This window comes from Ochotona princeps, chromosome 10, assembly GCF_030435755.1.
Source record: "Ochotona princeps isolate mOchPri1 chromosome 10, mOchPri1.hap1, whole genome shotgun sequence".
Lineage (NCBI taxonomy): Eukaryota > Metazoa > Chordata > Mammalia > Lagomorpha > Ochotonidae > Ochotona > Ochotona princeps.
This window is the reverse complement of record NC_080841.1, coordinates 48,686,462-48,701,341: the sequence shown is the minus strand read 5'-3', so window position 1 is coordinate 48,701,341 and position 14,880 is coordinate 48,686,462. Positions and strand designations below refer to the sequence as shown.

The following is a 14,880-nucleotide window of genomic DNA, read 5'->3' as shown; positions in this document are numbered from 1 at the left end:
TGTTGGTGGTTATTGTGTTGAGGCTCACTTATTCTTTCTCAAGGAGGTCTGGATCCTTGCAATAGTAAGCATTTAGTACTAAGTTCTTACTCCAGCCATAACAATCTTAACTATTTCTTTTTTTTTTTTTTTTTTTTAAAGATTTATTCATTTTTATTACAGCCAGATATACACAGAGGAGGAGAGACAGAGAGGAAGATCTTCCGTCCGATGATTCACTCCCCAAGTGAGCCGCAACGGGCCGATGCGCGCCGATCCGAAGCCGGGAACCAGGAACCTCTTCCGGGTCTCCCATGCGGGTGCAGTGTCCCAAATCTTTGGACCGTCCTCAACTGCCTTCCCAGGCCACAAGCAGGGAGCTGGATGGGAAGTGGAGCTGCCGGGATTAGAACCGGCGCCCATATGGGATCCCGGGGCTTTCAAGGCGAGGACTTTAGCCGCTAGACCACGCCGCCGGGCCCTTAACTATTTCTTTAACATGTTCCTCACATGTGATTTTCTTCAGCTTAGCTCACCCATCTTGGAAACTCCTATTAATGCCACAAATTGAGACCTATCAAAAAATTTTTTTGAAGAGTAGCGGGCTTGGTTTGGCAACATCAATACCTCATTTATTAAATATATAATGTTGCGAAGTTACCTAAGCTTCCTGCTTCCTCATCCTTTAAGAGATTAATAGCTCTGATTTCAGAAGCTTGCTAAAGAGGGAATGAGTTACTATGTGTGATATTTCTAGAATTCTTGAAACACGGTAAATATGTAAGAAATGTCTTTTTCTAGTGTTATGAAAATTCTTAGGCAAAATTAAGGACATACATTATTTGATTCTATGGATCCTAGAACCCATCTTTACTCCAGTACTTATCACACTTCTATTAAGTACATCTCCTTCTTCAGCAAGAAGCCCCTTACAGGAAAGGGTATTATTTTATTTTATTTTATATTCCAGAACCTTAGCTAATACAACTATGCTGGTTAGAGTACTAAAATGCTTAGTGAAGGATTGAATAACTGAGCAAGGGTACAAAAATTTGGATTTAGGACCTGGCACAATGGCCTTGTGGCTAAATCTCCCCTTGCATGTGTTGGGATCCCATTTGGATGCTGGTTTGTGTCCCAGCTACTCCGCCTCCCATCTAGCTCCATGCTGTGGCCTGGGAAAGCAGCAGCAGAGGGCCTGCTCTTGGGAGCCTGCACCCATGTAAGAGACTCGGAAGAAGTTTCTGGTTCCTGTCTTTGGATAAGCTCACCCGTGGCTATTGCAGCCACTTGGGGAGCGAACCAGTGCATAAAAGATCTTTCTCTCTCTGTAAATCTGATCTGCTCTTCCAATACAAATAAATCTTAAAAAAAAAAAAAAAAAGATTTGGATTTAGAACAAAAGCTAAGGGAAATATCAGTCAGAAATATAATGAAAAAATAGCAGTTGAAAAGGAAGCCATGACTTATTTCCTTTTTTGTCTAAGACAATGAAAGAGGTAATGTAATAAGCATGCTAAATACAATAGCACTAAGGATCATGAAATCCTGCCTGTATAAAGACCACATTCTACCTGGAAGAATTGGGAAATAAATAAAATACACATACTGCTGTAAAGTAGTAAAAAAAAAAAGAAAAATGTTATTCATGAAAGCTGAAAAACAATAAAGTTTGGATTTGACTTCTGAATATATTTGAGATCACAGGAAATGATTTGTACATCTAAGAGACATGGAGAACTATGTGGGTAGTGCACACAAGAGAAACTGAGCAGACAGGGAGGATAAGATGGAGATATGGGAATTCTCTGTGTATTTACACAGAGAATCATTGCAGTCCTAAGAACTTAGGGAAGGAATAAATAGGAACAGAAAGAACAACGTATAAGCAGAAACACAAAGAGAAAGAAGAGAACTTGAGGGACAATTTAACGGGATTTATATGATCAAGAAAAGGTAGGAGACAGCAAAGGAAGGTCCTATGAGCGAGAAAATAGTTTTTACTCCCAGAGGGAGTATTTTTAAGTTTGGGCCATCAACAAATGAAATGCCAGATGATATGAGAAAAAAATGTACCAAATACTTTAATGCAATCTGAATATTTTATATTGCTTATTAATTGGAAAAAAAGCAATATATTTATATTCTACCAGTGATAACCTATCCAGGATCAAATTATTTCCAATGCATACTCTGCAAAGTACCTGGATATAGAGATATTTAAAGGATGTTTAGTAAATTAAGATTTGCATTTAATCACAGTTCCTGAAACACAAGTAAGGTGTGCTGTTGCATAGCAGTCATTACAACGTTACCATGGCAGTATCTGGATTGTAGTCATCAATCTGCTCCAAAGTATTTATATCCTTATTTCCAAGTGCTATCTGAAGAGCTATAGCATCATCAACATATCTAGGTTAGTAAGTACTAAGGAAAAATACCTTTATCAACAACGAACCTTTAGGTTTACAACCCAAATGGGTCCTTTTACTACTTTCTGTATCAACTGCTACAATCATATGCAATTTGCTAGGATCTTTTTGTCCCCAAGGGATCTGCCCATGCTCTGAAAGCAAGCCTCCACATCCAGTTTTCCCCACCTCTCTTTCAAAGGAGTTGGAGGGAAAGTCCCAGTTCCAACCACAGGGTGTGTGGCCAGTAGATACAAAGGCATCATTTCTTGGTGAAGTGATGTGCCCAGTTAAATCAAGCTGGCCTGTCATGAGGTCTCTCAAGAACTGAAAGTGAGTTACCCAGTGAAGTTAGCCTAAGTAACTAGGTTGGCGTGGCATATTGAGCTTCAGGCTTATTTAGAAAACATTGTTTCACATTTCATGAACAAGGTACTCAGAATTAATAAAGTATGAATTTTACTATGAAGACAGCAAAAGCCATTCCATAAGCTTTTTAACTGAAAGTCTTACTAAGAATATCACCATAACAATGAAAAGAAACTCCAAACTCAAAAGTTCTGGATCAAAAAAGGATACTGTCCAGCATAGCTTAGTGTCTTAGGATCAACGTCATCTTCATAGGCATTCAGAGGGATGAGTTTCCTTTTGATGGGATCAAAAACTAGCTGATAAAGGAAGGTATTGTTGGCCCTGATAAATCCTTCAACGTAACCCTCTGGTACTGTTATATTCATCTTGAGATAATGTCCAATTTTCTTGATAACCTAACAACAAAAATATTTTATCTGCAACCGGAGAATAGGGAATACAATATCCTAAGAACACAGTTTACAGTAGAACTGAACATAAATTGATTTCACATACACATAAACACACAAAATCTCCACTAGGAAACCCAACCTTGTCATCTCACTTAAAATTTTAAGCCTCATAATTTTTAATTTTTTTGTACTGTTACTCCGAAAGACCAAAAATTCAATCGTCCATCAAGATTATATTCCTAGATGTAACTTTAATACATATTATTCAGTCTCTTTCACAAAAAAATAAACAATACATGAAGTCTAAGGATTAGAGAACCTAAATATTCTTAGGTTATATTTTAAAAATTAAGTTGACATTCCAGCTTTTGTTAGACACGGATAGGCTCTTAAACACCATATACCAAACTCACAGATACAGTCACAGGCTGATTGGAGCACTTGACTCTAGCTCTAGCTGAGCCACTATCTGCCAATCTGTAGACCTTTCCACTATATGGCACCATTCTGAGCCCCGAGGGTATCTTAGTTTACCCCAGGGTACATGACACCTGACACTGGACGAAATTGAATGAGGAAGTAGATCAGAGAATTAAGCTGTTTTTACCAAGCCATATTAAAGAGATCTGCACAAATAATTCTCTCACAGTATGTTTTTTGGAAGATCCAGTTCTTTCATAACTTTTAAAAATCACTAACTTAGTAAAATATCAAGTTATAATCCACACACATACATACCAATTGTAACCACAAAGAACTTTCTAGAATGTAAAGGGATCCTAGATCAAAATGTCTGAGAATCATCACTCTGAGTAATGGATAGAATCAAAAGATTATGAGTTTAATGTTAATTCTACCCTAGAATATTTTGCTTTCACATCTCTCCATAGCAATCATTTTAAAAATTACTATTCTTGCTGAAAACATGGCTCTTTTAATGATTGTTACTTCCACAATGTACACAGTCAGTTTTAGTCATTCAGTAACATAATATAGGCCATCAGTATAAAAGAATATTTAACATTCATATATATTTTATTATTGAAAGGATGGTGTAAAAGTTGAGTCAAACACCCAGGAAATCACTCTTACCTTTACAATGTCAGGATTATTGGCTAGTCTTAATACTTTGCATGCCTTTGCTAATCCAATCCCACGTAGTGAGGAGAGATAGTCACAGCCAGAAAGAATACACATGTAACGGAACTTCTCTTCTGTGAATACATCCCCAAGCTGTCTACACATCCCCAGGCGAGCCTGATCAATCTCTAGTCCATTTCCAAACTGGTCCATTTTTAAAATCACCTTCAAAGGGAAGAAAGTCATTAATGCCGAGAAAGGTAAACGCTATTTGTCATTATCTGATCTACTATAATACTTGTAAGAAATATGTCTTCACCGTAACACAGAGACAGGAAAGCAGGTTAAGAATTATTAAATGTGGGTGTTAGCACTGTGGTGTAGCAGGTTCAAGACCCAGCAGTTCCACCACTGATTCATCTTGGAATTCCACCTCTGATCCATCACCTTGGAAAGCAACAGAGATGGATGGTCCAAGTGGCTAGGCCCCTCTACCTATGTGGGAGACCAGGAAGAAGCCTTAGGCTCCTGGCTTTGGCCTGGCACAGCCCTGGCCATTGCAGCCATGTGAGGAGTGAATAAGTGGACGGAAGATCTCTGTCTCCCTCTTTCTCTCTAAGTTTACCTTTCAAATAAAAAAAAAAAATCATAAAGAAATTACTGAATCTACGCATATAGCCATAATTCAGTTGAGCTGTTGTAAATCCCTTTGTGTACCTCTCTCTTTCCTATCTGTCTCATAGGGTTGTAATGACAATCAAATAATGTGATAAAAAAAGCATTTTTAAATTTATCTTGGGCCCGGCGGTGTGGCCTAGCGGCTAAAGTTCTCGCCTTGAATGAGCCGGGATCCCATATGGGCACCGGTTCTAATCCCAGAAGCTCCACTTCCCATCCAGCTCCCTGCTTGTGGCCTGGGAAAGCAGTTGAGGACGGCCCAAAGCTTTGGGACCCTGCACCCACGTGGGAGACACAGAAGAGGTTCCTGGTTCCTGGCTTCAGATCGGCGTGCACCGGCCATTGCAGCTCACTTGGGGAGTGAATCATTGGACGGAAGATCTTCCTCTCTGTCTCTCCTCCTCTCTATGTATATCTGACTTTGTAATAAAAAAAAAAATAAATCTTATAAAAAAATTTATCCTGTACTTTTACATTCTAAAGTAACTGCTTTTTCTTATCATTAAAATAGTTTTTATTTAGTTATTGCAAAAAGCTGGGAAAATAAATTGCAAAAGAATAACAGTTGCCCTAATCCCTCATTTACTGTTGCCCAGCATTATCGTATTATAAATCCTGTAGTCATGTAAGGAACTGTATCTTTAATTTCCAACCTTAGTATCACAAGACTATCCATTAGAAAGTTTTATTCAATTCTAAATAACTCCATAGCATGCCCTTTGTACAGAAATTAACTAACTAGAAAAATATAAAGCATGTCACTGTTACTAGTTACTACATCCCAGGAAAGAATTCAGATAAAACAGTGGCACATTCCAACCTTAAGGACTGCTCTGAAAAAGTGCCCAGATTACACAAATGACAAACATTTTAAATAAAATGTCACACTTATTTTTATAATAATATAAATCACGTATATTTCACATATTACACATAAAAATATAACATAACTAGAATACAATACTATATTTATATATAATATATAACACAACCTTAACACAATTATATAATACATGTTGTATATCATACAATATACATAACACATATAACATGTATGACATGTAATACTTTTATATAATATGTTATATTGTAGAACATGATTATAATATAATAATAAAACATTAATATGACAAAAATAGGTGTTCTTTTAATTTTAAATACTTATTCCTGTACAGGAAAACCTTTAGGTTCATGCTTTACACTACTTCCACTACCTCCATCAATTAGTATAAAGTAGTTGCAGATAAGTACCTTTTTACAGCCAAAAGCCAGGAGATCAGAATCCTCTGTGATGATAGCTTGTACAATTCCAGCTTTGTTAAGATAGGCCAACTGCGCATCAGCCTCATAAGGAGCCACGAGGCAGTCCACTCCCTGCGACCGAGCAGCCTGCAAGAAAGGTTCACAGCAAACACTGAGCTGAGCAACTTCCCCTTTCAAACGCCTTTTATTAACCTCAACACGCACAGGCTAATATTATTTTCAGAAATCATTTCTTTAGAAGTAGAGATTTTCTAGTTTCAGTTCTAGTAAGAGGGTACCTCAAAAAGTTCAAAGATAATGTGTATTAGGAAAAAAAATCACAGGAATTCCAAGATTTGGATACTGAAATAAACTTATCTGTTGATTTCATTTTCCATAAGCATTTTGAAGTATCTTCGTACGTACTGAATTAGTCACATGGCTACTAACAAATGTTTTAAAACACCAATTTATGAATTTGAAGAAATACTGCTACACATTCAGACTGAGAAGTGTAAACTACACAATTATTTCAAATTATAAAGCTACTATTTTAAGAATGATTATGTTTCAAAAGAATACAAGGAATCACTGTATTTATCTATTTTCCTTATAAAATTAATGGGTTTGTCCTGTCTGGCTACAAATGTCTTACCTGATACCATACTGGTTATATTATACATTCTAATCATTTCTGAACCAACCCATTATGGGAAAATATTTTTAAAAATAATTTTGCCATAGAAAAGCAGTCTCCATGATAGCCTGTTTCAAAACATGGGAAAGAGAAATTTTTGTATTCCAGATAGTGGGCCAAAGTTCCCAATGCCTGAGGAAGCTGAAAAGAAATAGCGAAGCTCTCATGTTCCTGCCACTATTAACTGTGGTTTCACCATGCAACTTGCTGTGCTTCCTTCTTGCCCAGCAGGTGTCTTCCTCTCTTCCTTTGTAGCACTATGACTTCAGCAAGTTTTCCCTCCATTTTCACAGGCACACCACAGGCCGCCTCTCCCTGTAACCACAGCCAGCATAGGATTTTTCTCATACTTCACAACCTCTCCAGCATCCTAGGCTTGCTTTTCACATGGTCCCACACAGAAAGAAAAAAAAAAGATGCCTACACAATTAACAGCCACAAAATGAATTTACAGGAACTAAGTGGATGGCAGGACCATAAGCAGGAAAAAGTTGTCTCACTTTTATCGCGAAGCCTTTACTACAGTTTGAACACAGAGTGGCAAATCGGGAAAGTGAAGGTTGAGAATGTAGGCACACTGACACTCATGGCAAGGACAGCCTTTCGGCTAGAAGAGTAGGAGTCTAGAATTCCTGAGGGAGTCATGAAGCAGGCAAGGTTACACTGCAGTGTGGTGAGAGTGCAAGCTCCAGAGAACAAGCCAGGGAAGTCTGTTTGTAGAAGCCACTCCCCTCCAAAGGGAGAACTTCAGTTACTGCTTAGGCTTTCTCCCTTGGAAACTGTCTCTTCTTAGAATGTTTCCTTTCTCCCCAATGTCTGCCTTTTACTTGAGGTCAGGCCTAGATGCACACTCCTTCCTTGAGGTTCCTGTTCTCTCCTTAATAACACGATCCATCATTAAACTGACACCTTGTGTTTCATTTCACTTACTTTAATCACTTTGTGGGCCATAGCATGTGTGATATTGATGGAACGGGCAAAACATTCTCGGGCTTCTGAAACTTTGCCCTCACGAAGGAGCTGCTTTCCCTTAAGGAGACTGGCTTGTCGTCGTCTACAAAGAAAGAACGATGTGTATTAAAAAACAAAACAAAATTTAAGACACTGACTCAAGAAACTCTATTATCGCTATAATTAAAAACTTTTCCAAAGACAGAAAAAGCTTGATTTATTGTAAAGTATAATCTAGGCTCTTAGGAATAGTCAGATCCTTTAAGCATCCAGGGAAAATTGTTCATAATGTGTACATGCACCCACCACCCCACACACGGACTGTCATCAGACTATCCCCAGCAACCTATGACAAAAGAAAACACAGCAGCTGAAAGTGAGGAAATGACTTAAGCACATGGAACAGTTAAAAAAAGCTATTCGTGTATTAGGTTATAAAACAAACCTTAACAATTAAAATTTCTAGAAGCTGGTATGACGCAGAGTGCAACATTTTGCAGAATTAAGTTAGATTAGGTAGAAAATCAACTTACTCTCTTCTAGATTTTTCTACTTCCTTTTTAGAAGGTAAAGTGCACCCATCAAAAACAAGAACAGGTTTGATTCCATGAGATAATAACATATTTACAAATTTCATACAAAATCCCACATACCTACGAGGAACAAAAAGAAAATGCATTTTAAAAGCTTTGCATCTTTTCAAGTAACACTTGAAAAGCATTTATTTCTTTTTTCTAAGAAAATTAATTCCCTATCAGCAGAAACTAGTTTGTACCTGGCTCTAAATCTTGCCATGTCTCTTTTATGGGCAATGTGATACTACTTCTTTTTTTTTTTTTTTTTTTTTTAAAGATTTATTCATTTTTATTACAGCCAGATATACAGAGAGGAGGAGAGACAGAGCGGAAGATCTTCCGTCCGATGATTCACTCCCCAAGTGAGCCGCAACGGGCCGATGCGCGCCGATCCGATGCCGGGAACCTGGAACCTCTTCCGGGTCTCCCACGCGGGTGCAGTGTCCCAAAGCATTGGGCCGTCCTCAACTGCTTTCCCAGGCCACAAGCAGGGAGCTGGATGGGAAGTGGAGCTGCCGGGATTAGAACCGGCGCCCATATGGGATCCCGGGGCTTTCAAGGCGAGGACTTTAGCCGCTAGACCACGCTGCCGGGCCCGATACTACTTCTTATTGTCAAATAATGAAGGCCCGAACTCACCTATCAGTGGGTTCCCCCTTGGCTAGTTTATCAGCACAAGCAATGGCCCCTTTGTGAAGCCAGCAGTACGTATCCACAGCTACAGCCTGCCCTTTATATTTCCTCACGTGGATGGGTTCAGAAGCTTCTTTGATGAACTGTAGCAATCCTTGAATCCCCATGGTGCTGAATCAACTACATGACAGGAAGGCAAAAATGGGAAAAAGCAGTCTTTATAGCAAAATATACATACTGGAAGTTTTGGGAAAAAAGAGGATTGGAATACAAAACAAGACCTCATGTTATTTAGGTATTTGAGAGTCACTGTTCTTTAAATTTTCATTGGACTCCTCACTGACACTGATTTCCATGGTCTAGAATTTACACCAACCACCAATACTATATGTTATGTCACTTGTCATTTACTCTTGAAAAGAACTTTTGTATTTAGAATCACGACACATGCTCCAAGCTCCAAACACTACGTGAGGTACAAAGCGTTTAAATTTTTTTTTTTAAGTGTGAGTCTCTCCTCTCTTCAAAAAAGCATTAACAAAATTCACTCTGTGTACTCTGGCATCACATTGGTTTTAACAAAGGGATTGGAAGGACCAACGTATATTCATGAGGGGAAAAAACGCAAACTTTGTAAGAAGGTAGGCTTTACAGCTGAAAAAGAAAAATAAATAAAAAGGAGAAACATCTGTCCTTTCAGCGTGCATCACTTCAAGCAAGCTACACGACAAATGGCAGTGTAGCACATCCATTTGGGCACATCCATCAGATTCTCTGCAGGCCCCCAGAGGAGCGGGAAGCACCTGCTGCCTGCACACGACATGACAACAAGTAGAGAGGCCAGCAATGAGCACTGGGCAGAGGTGCTCATCTCCGAGGAATCCCCCCAACAAAAAAATCCACTGTGAAGACAAAGCTAGAAAGCAGAGTCAGCTGTGAGCCTTACCCGGCTGTTCCTCAATTTCATTTTTCTCAGCCCCACTCCCAGCAACCTCGAGGGAGGCGTCCGGACAGCGGGCCTGGAATATTATCCAGGAGGGTCACTGGGAGGCAGTTTGGGAAAAGCCACGCGTGCCCTACCTCTCCGATGGATAGGTCTCTAAAGGCAGGTTCGGCTCACTTCGAGGAAAGAGCACAGACGACTCGCAGGGTGACACGTGCGCGTCTTCTAGGCCCTGGAGCTACCCTGCAGCCAGCATCGCCTCTTTCGCGCGGCCAGGCGCACACCATCCCGCGGCGCCCACTTGAGCTCCTTCTTCCTGCGTCCCGATCCCGACCTCACGCTCCCGGGGGCCTGAACAACGGGAGGGACCGAGGTGACCACCGGTGCGCGCTGGAGAGGGTGCCGCGTTCGCCTCTCCGCTGCACCTGCAGGCCGCTGGTGTGGACGCGGACCGGCCGAGGTCCTCCCAACGCTGCGGACCTGCGCCGAGGGCGAGCAGCCGGGATCCCCGTCCTCCCCACCTAGACCCGACAGTCCCTCGGCACCCATCACGCCACCCTCCATTCGGGCTCAGCACTCGGCGGCGCACGGCGTCGGCCCTTCCCTACCTGGGAAATCCTTTGTCCCGGGAAAGGGACACGGGGATGGAGGACGTGCCGCGAGACCCACGCGTCAGGCCCCGCGCAGAGGGCGGCGGCACCGGGACTGCCAAGCCCGTCTCCGACTCCCCTCGCTCCCTGGGGCCGCGGCAAACGACACCGGGAACCCGGTAGCCGCCCAGCGCCTCACAGCAGGACCTTTCAATTTGCGCGGGATCCCTCGCAGCCCCGCCCAGCGCACGTGACTTCGCGCGCACGCGGTGACGTCGGCTCCGAGTCCGGCTGCCCACTCTCGTCCAGTTTTGGGCCCCGGACATGGTGGACTCCACGAGGCCCTAAAGGAACGTCTGTGGCCGCGGCAACTCGCTTGAAAATCCGTGCAGCCTCTTCTAGGTGCGGGATAAGCGGGTACTGCGGGTGCCCCTGGGGGAGGCACCCCGGAAGTGGAGCGTTTTTGCTGAGGCTGCTGGGAGATGTAGTTCTCTCCTCACAGCCGCTTTAGGTCTGAAAATGAAGGAGCGCCTCCTCGCGTTTATGTGGAAAGGGAGCTGCTTTGGAATGAGTTCCCCGTGGTCAAGCTCACACACACGCTTGATCTTTTAGCCCAATCAATTCTGGACAAATTGGTGCTGGACTCGTTCCTGCCGTGGCCACTTTACTTTCTAGCATTATCTTTGACGTGATTCAGGAAAGTTTTACCTTCAAAACCAACCACTCTTGGTGTATTTTTCTGGAGGAAGCCGAGTGTCGGAGCTCTCCCACCCGCTGTTTCACTCTGTAAATGGCCACAGTGGCCGGGGTCATTGTATAGAGCGAGTCATGTTTGCCACGTGGGAACAGGGTCCTCGCCACTGAGCATCACTAGAGCCTTCTGGAATCTGCACTGCCTGAAAAGCCGGATTCAGAAAGGGAACCAGGTATGGAACCCGGCCACCCACAGAACACTCCTAGACCAAAAGTCTGATCTCCCGAAGAGCTTTTCAGAGGGACCTATGGGCAGTCCTCACTTTGCCAGTGCCGGAATCCATTGTGGACGCTGGTTTGTGTCCCAGCTGCCCCACTACCTGTCTCGCTCCCTGCTTGTGGCCTGGGAAAACAATGGAGGATGGCCCAAAGCTTTGAGACCCAGCACTTGTGTGGGAGACCTAAGAGGTTCCTGGCATTGGATTGGCTCAGTTCCCGCCTTGGCCATTTCGAGAATAAACTAGAGGATGGAAGAATCAGTTTGGGGGGTTGTGCTTGGAGAGATTTGGCTGCCTGATTTCTGATTCTGGTTTTCAGTGGGAGATGACGGGATGAGAAAGTTGTATTCCTCAGTTTTTCAGCACTGCGATGAACTCCTTGAGGCAGGTTTTACAGGGGAAAAAATTTGTACTGGGCGATGGACCTGAGGGTTCAGGGTCCAAGAGGTTCGGTTTCTGGTAATGGTGTTCTTGTCCTGAGGGGACATTGAGCATCACATTGGCAAGAACCAGGAGGCATATGCAAGTCTGAACAGCCAAATTAATGACATCCCTTTCTGAAGGTCCCAGCCGTTAAATGGCGTAATTGGATTGCATTTCCACTTTCTTTAGTGCCACTATCATAAGACTTTGAGGGCTGACTTTCTGAGTTCAGGAGAGACCAGTATTCAAACCACAGCATTTCTTGGCCCTTCCTCTTCCCACCGCTGAGGCAGATTGCACTGTGAGCCAGCTTGAAGCCGACTCCACCAGCGGAAGCAGGGATCTCAACTCTGGCTGGTTAAAGAGGATGCAAATATGGCTGACATTTGTCTGTAGAGAAGTGAGCCTTTTGTTCATTGGATGACCCTGTTGTAGTAACTGCTGTAATATCTGTGTCCTTCTAAGAATATGCCACATATAGGTATCTTAAAGAGAACCGCCATATCAAAAAGGTCTCCATTCTGGCCACACTCAGTGTTTTATTTGTGAGATTTATTTACATCATCGAAAGAACTTAGAGATTTTTTTCATTTCTATGTAGAATTTCATTTTGAAAACATAGATTATTCATTTTACTGTTGATATCTGAGGAGTTTCTGGATTTTAGCTCTTTTTTATAGTGCTTCTACAAACAGCCTTGTGGCTTCATGTACATGTGATTCTAACACATAGAGAGGTTCTCATTCAAGACTGATTTAGAAAAAAATGGTTTTAAATGACTTATTTTATTTTATTTACCAAAAAAGTAACTTACCTGCTCAATATTAGTGGTCATGTTAGCATCCCTGTTATGTGTGTGTGTTTTTTTTAAAAGCTTTTTATTGGAAAGGCAGATATACAGAGAGGAGGAGAGACTGAGAGGAAGATCTTCCATCCGATGATTCACTCCCCAAGTTAGCGCAATGGCCAGTGCTATGCCGATCCGAAGCCAGGAGCCAGGAGCTTCTTCTGGGTCTCCCATGTGGGTACAGGGTCCCATGGCTTTGGGCCATCCTCAACTGCCATCCCAGGCCACATGCAAGTGGATGGGAAGCTGGGCGGCCAGGACATGAACCAGTGCCAATATGGGGTCCTGGCAGATACAAAGTGAGCACTTTAGCTAGTAGGCTATCGTGCTGGGCCCCCCAGTATTTCTTGAACATTCCAGGCTGCTACCATCTCCAAGTCTTTGCATTTGTTGTTCCTTTCTCCCAGCATGTTCTTCCACCAGATATCCACTTAGCTCGGCCCTTTGTTCTCTCAGGTCTGTACTCTTTTTTCCTTACATTTTCTCTGCCAATGATACTTTATTTATTTTCATTTTGTTTGGGAGACAGACATAAAGAGAAAGATTGAGAGAGAGATCTTCCATTTGCTGATTGACTCCACCATTGCCTACAATAGTCAAGGTTGCATCAGGCTGACTCCAGTCCAAGCTGACTGGAACTCCATCTGGGACTTCAGTAAGGGTGGCAGGGACTCAAGTCTTGATCTCTCATCTGCTGCCTCCCATAATGTACATTGGCAGGAAGCTGAAATGAAAGCAGAGTAGACAAGACTTGAACCAGGCACTATAATGTGGCATGCAGGCAACCTTTCTTTTTTAAGACTTACCTAGGGATTTGAAAAAGGCAGATTTAACTTTTTAAAAAGAGATGTATTTATGGAATTGAAAGGCAGACTTACAGAAATGGCTGAGACTGGGCCAGGCTGAAGTCAGGAGCCAGGAGCCCATCCACTTGGACAGTCTTCTGCTACTTTCTCAGGCATGTTAGTAAGGACCTGGGTCAGAAATGGAGCAGCCAGGACAGAAACTGAGTCCCCATATGGGATGCCGGGGTCAATTTAACCTGCTTTACCACAATGCCAGCCCCAAGGTATAGGCAATTTAAGCCTCTGCACCAAACACTTGTTCATAACTGTGCTGCCTTAAATTGCAGTTCCTGTTTTTACCTGAGGACTCGGTTCTCATTTTTCCTGATTCATTGTTCTTCTTGGGACTCGCCATTATTTGACATATTATATATCTTAGTCACCCATTTTCTGTGGCCTCTATCTAAGGCCAGAGATCGTTGTATATTATCTGTAATGTTCCCTGACACAAAGCAGGCTGCCAGGAATCATGGGGTGAATAACTAAATGAATACTGAAATTTGTTCATAGTGTGCCTCTGAAATAGTTTTAGAACTTACACATTTGACTGATATAGTTATTTGGAAGTCTGTTTTAGAGTAGCAATAAGCAACTCATAAGTTATCAGCATGCGTATCATTTGAACAATGTAGGATGTAGGATACAGAAAGAATGATGAATAGAGGTTCTCATTCAAGACTGAGTTAGAAGAATGGCTTTAAATGTCCTCTTTTATTTTCCTTTGCCAAAAAAAAAATAACTTTCCTGAATTTGCACAAAGTGGTACTTCTAAAAACTTAACTGGCTTTAAAATATACTTCTAGAGAAACTGACAATGATATTTGACAAAGCTTTTAGGATGCTGAAATCTTAGTGTCAGCATTACTTCTTTGTCTGTAGAAACAGTCATTTTCTATTAGAGCCCTGCGCTGTAGCATTTAGGAACACGTAGCTTGTTTCAGCTTTGTGAAATGTGTTTTATGTACTTCACTTACGTTGGACTCTTAAAAATACTATGAAGTTGGCACATTTAATATTCTCATTTGTTCTAAAGATTTCTCATTTAAAAGGCAAGGTTATAGGGAAAGAGGGAGAGAGAGAGAGGGAGAAGACAAAGAGAATCTTCTATCCACTCGTTCATTCCCCAAATGGCTGCAACAGCTAGAGCTGAGCTGATCCAGAGCTGAGAGTCAGGAATGTCTTCTGGGTCTCCCACATGGGCGTAGGTACCAAGGACTTGAGCCATCTTCTACTGCTTTCCCAGATCATAAA

General features: G+C 42.1%; 1 protein-coding gene across 2 annotated transcripts in view; it reads right to left on the bottom strand.

Annotated features, from left to right (window-relative positions):
• The window catches only part of EXO1 (exonuclease 1), a 28,084-nt gene extending 17,308 nt beyond the window's left edge, over positions 1-10,776 (bottom strand). For both annotated transcript variants that reach the window (XM_058669769.1, XM_058669770.1), the window contains exons 1-9: positions 10,562-10,776; positions 10,091-10,304; positions 9,017-9,190; positions 8,336-8,455; positions 7,782-7,905; positions 6,164-6,301; positions 4,247-4,459; positions 2,970-3,157; positions 2,295-2,391 (exon numbers count right to left, since the gene is read on the bottom strand). In XM_058669769.1, coding sequence (XP_058525752.1) covers positions 2,295-2,391; positions 2,970-3,157; positions 4,247-4,459; positions 6,164-6,301; positions 7,782-7,905; positions 8,336-8,455; positions 9,017-9,177 — 1,041 coding nt within the window. In that variant the 5' untranslated portion in view covers positions 9,178-9,190; positions 10,091-10,304; positions 10,562-10,776. The remainder of the gene's footprint in view (positions 1-2,294; positions 2,392-2,969; positions 3,158-4,246; positions 4,460-6,163; positions 6,302-7,781; positions 7,906-8,335; positions 8,456-9,016; positions 9,191-10,090; positions 10,305-10,561) is intronic.
• Between the last annotated feature and the right edge of the window lie 4,104 nt (positions 10,777-14,880).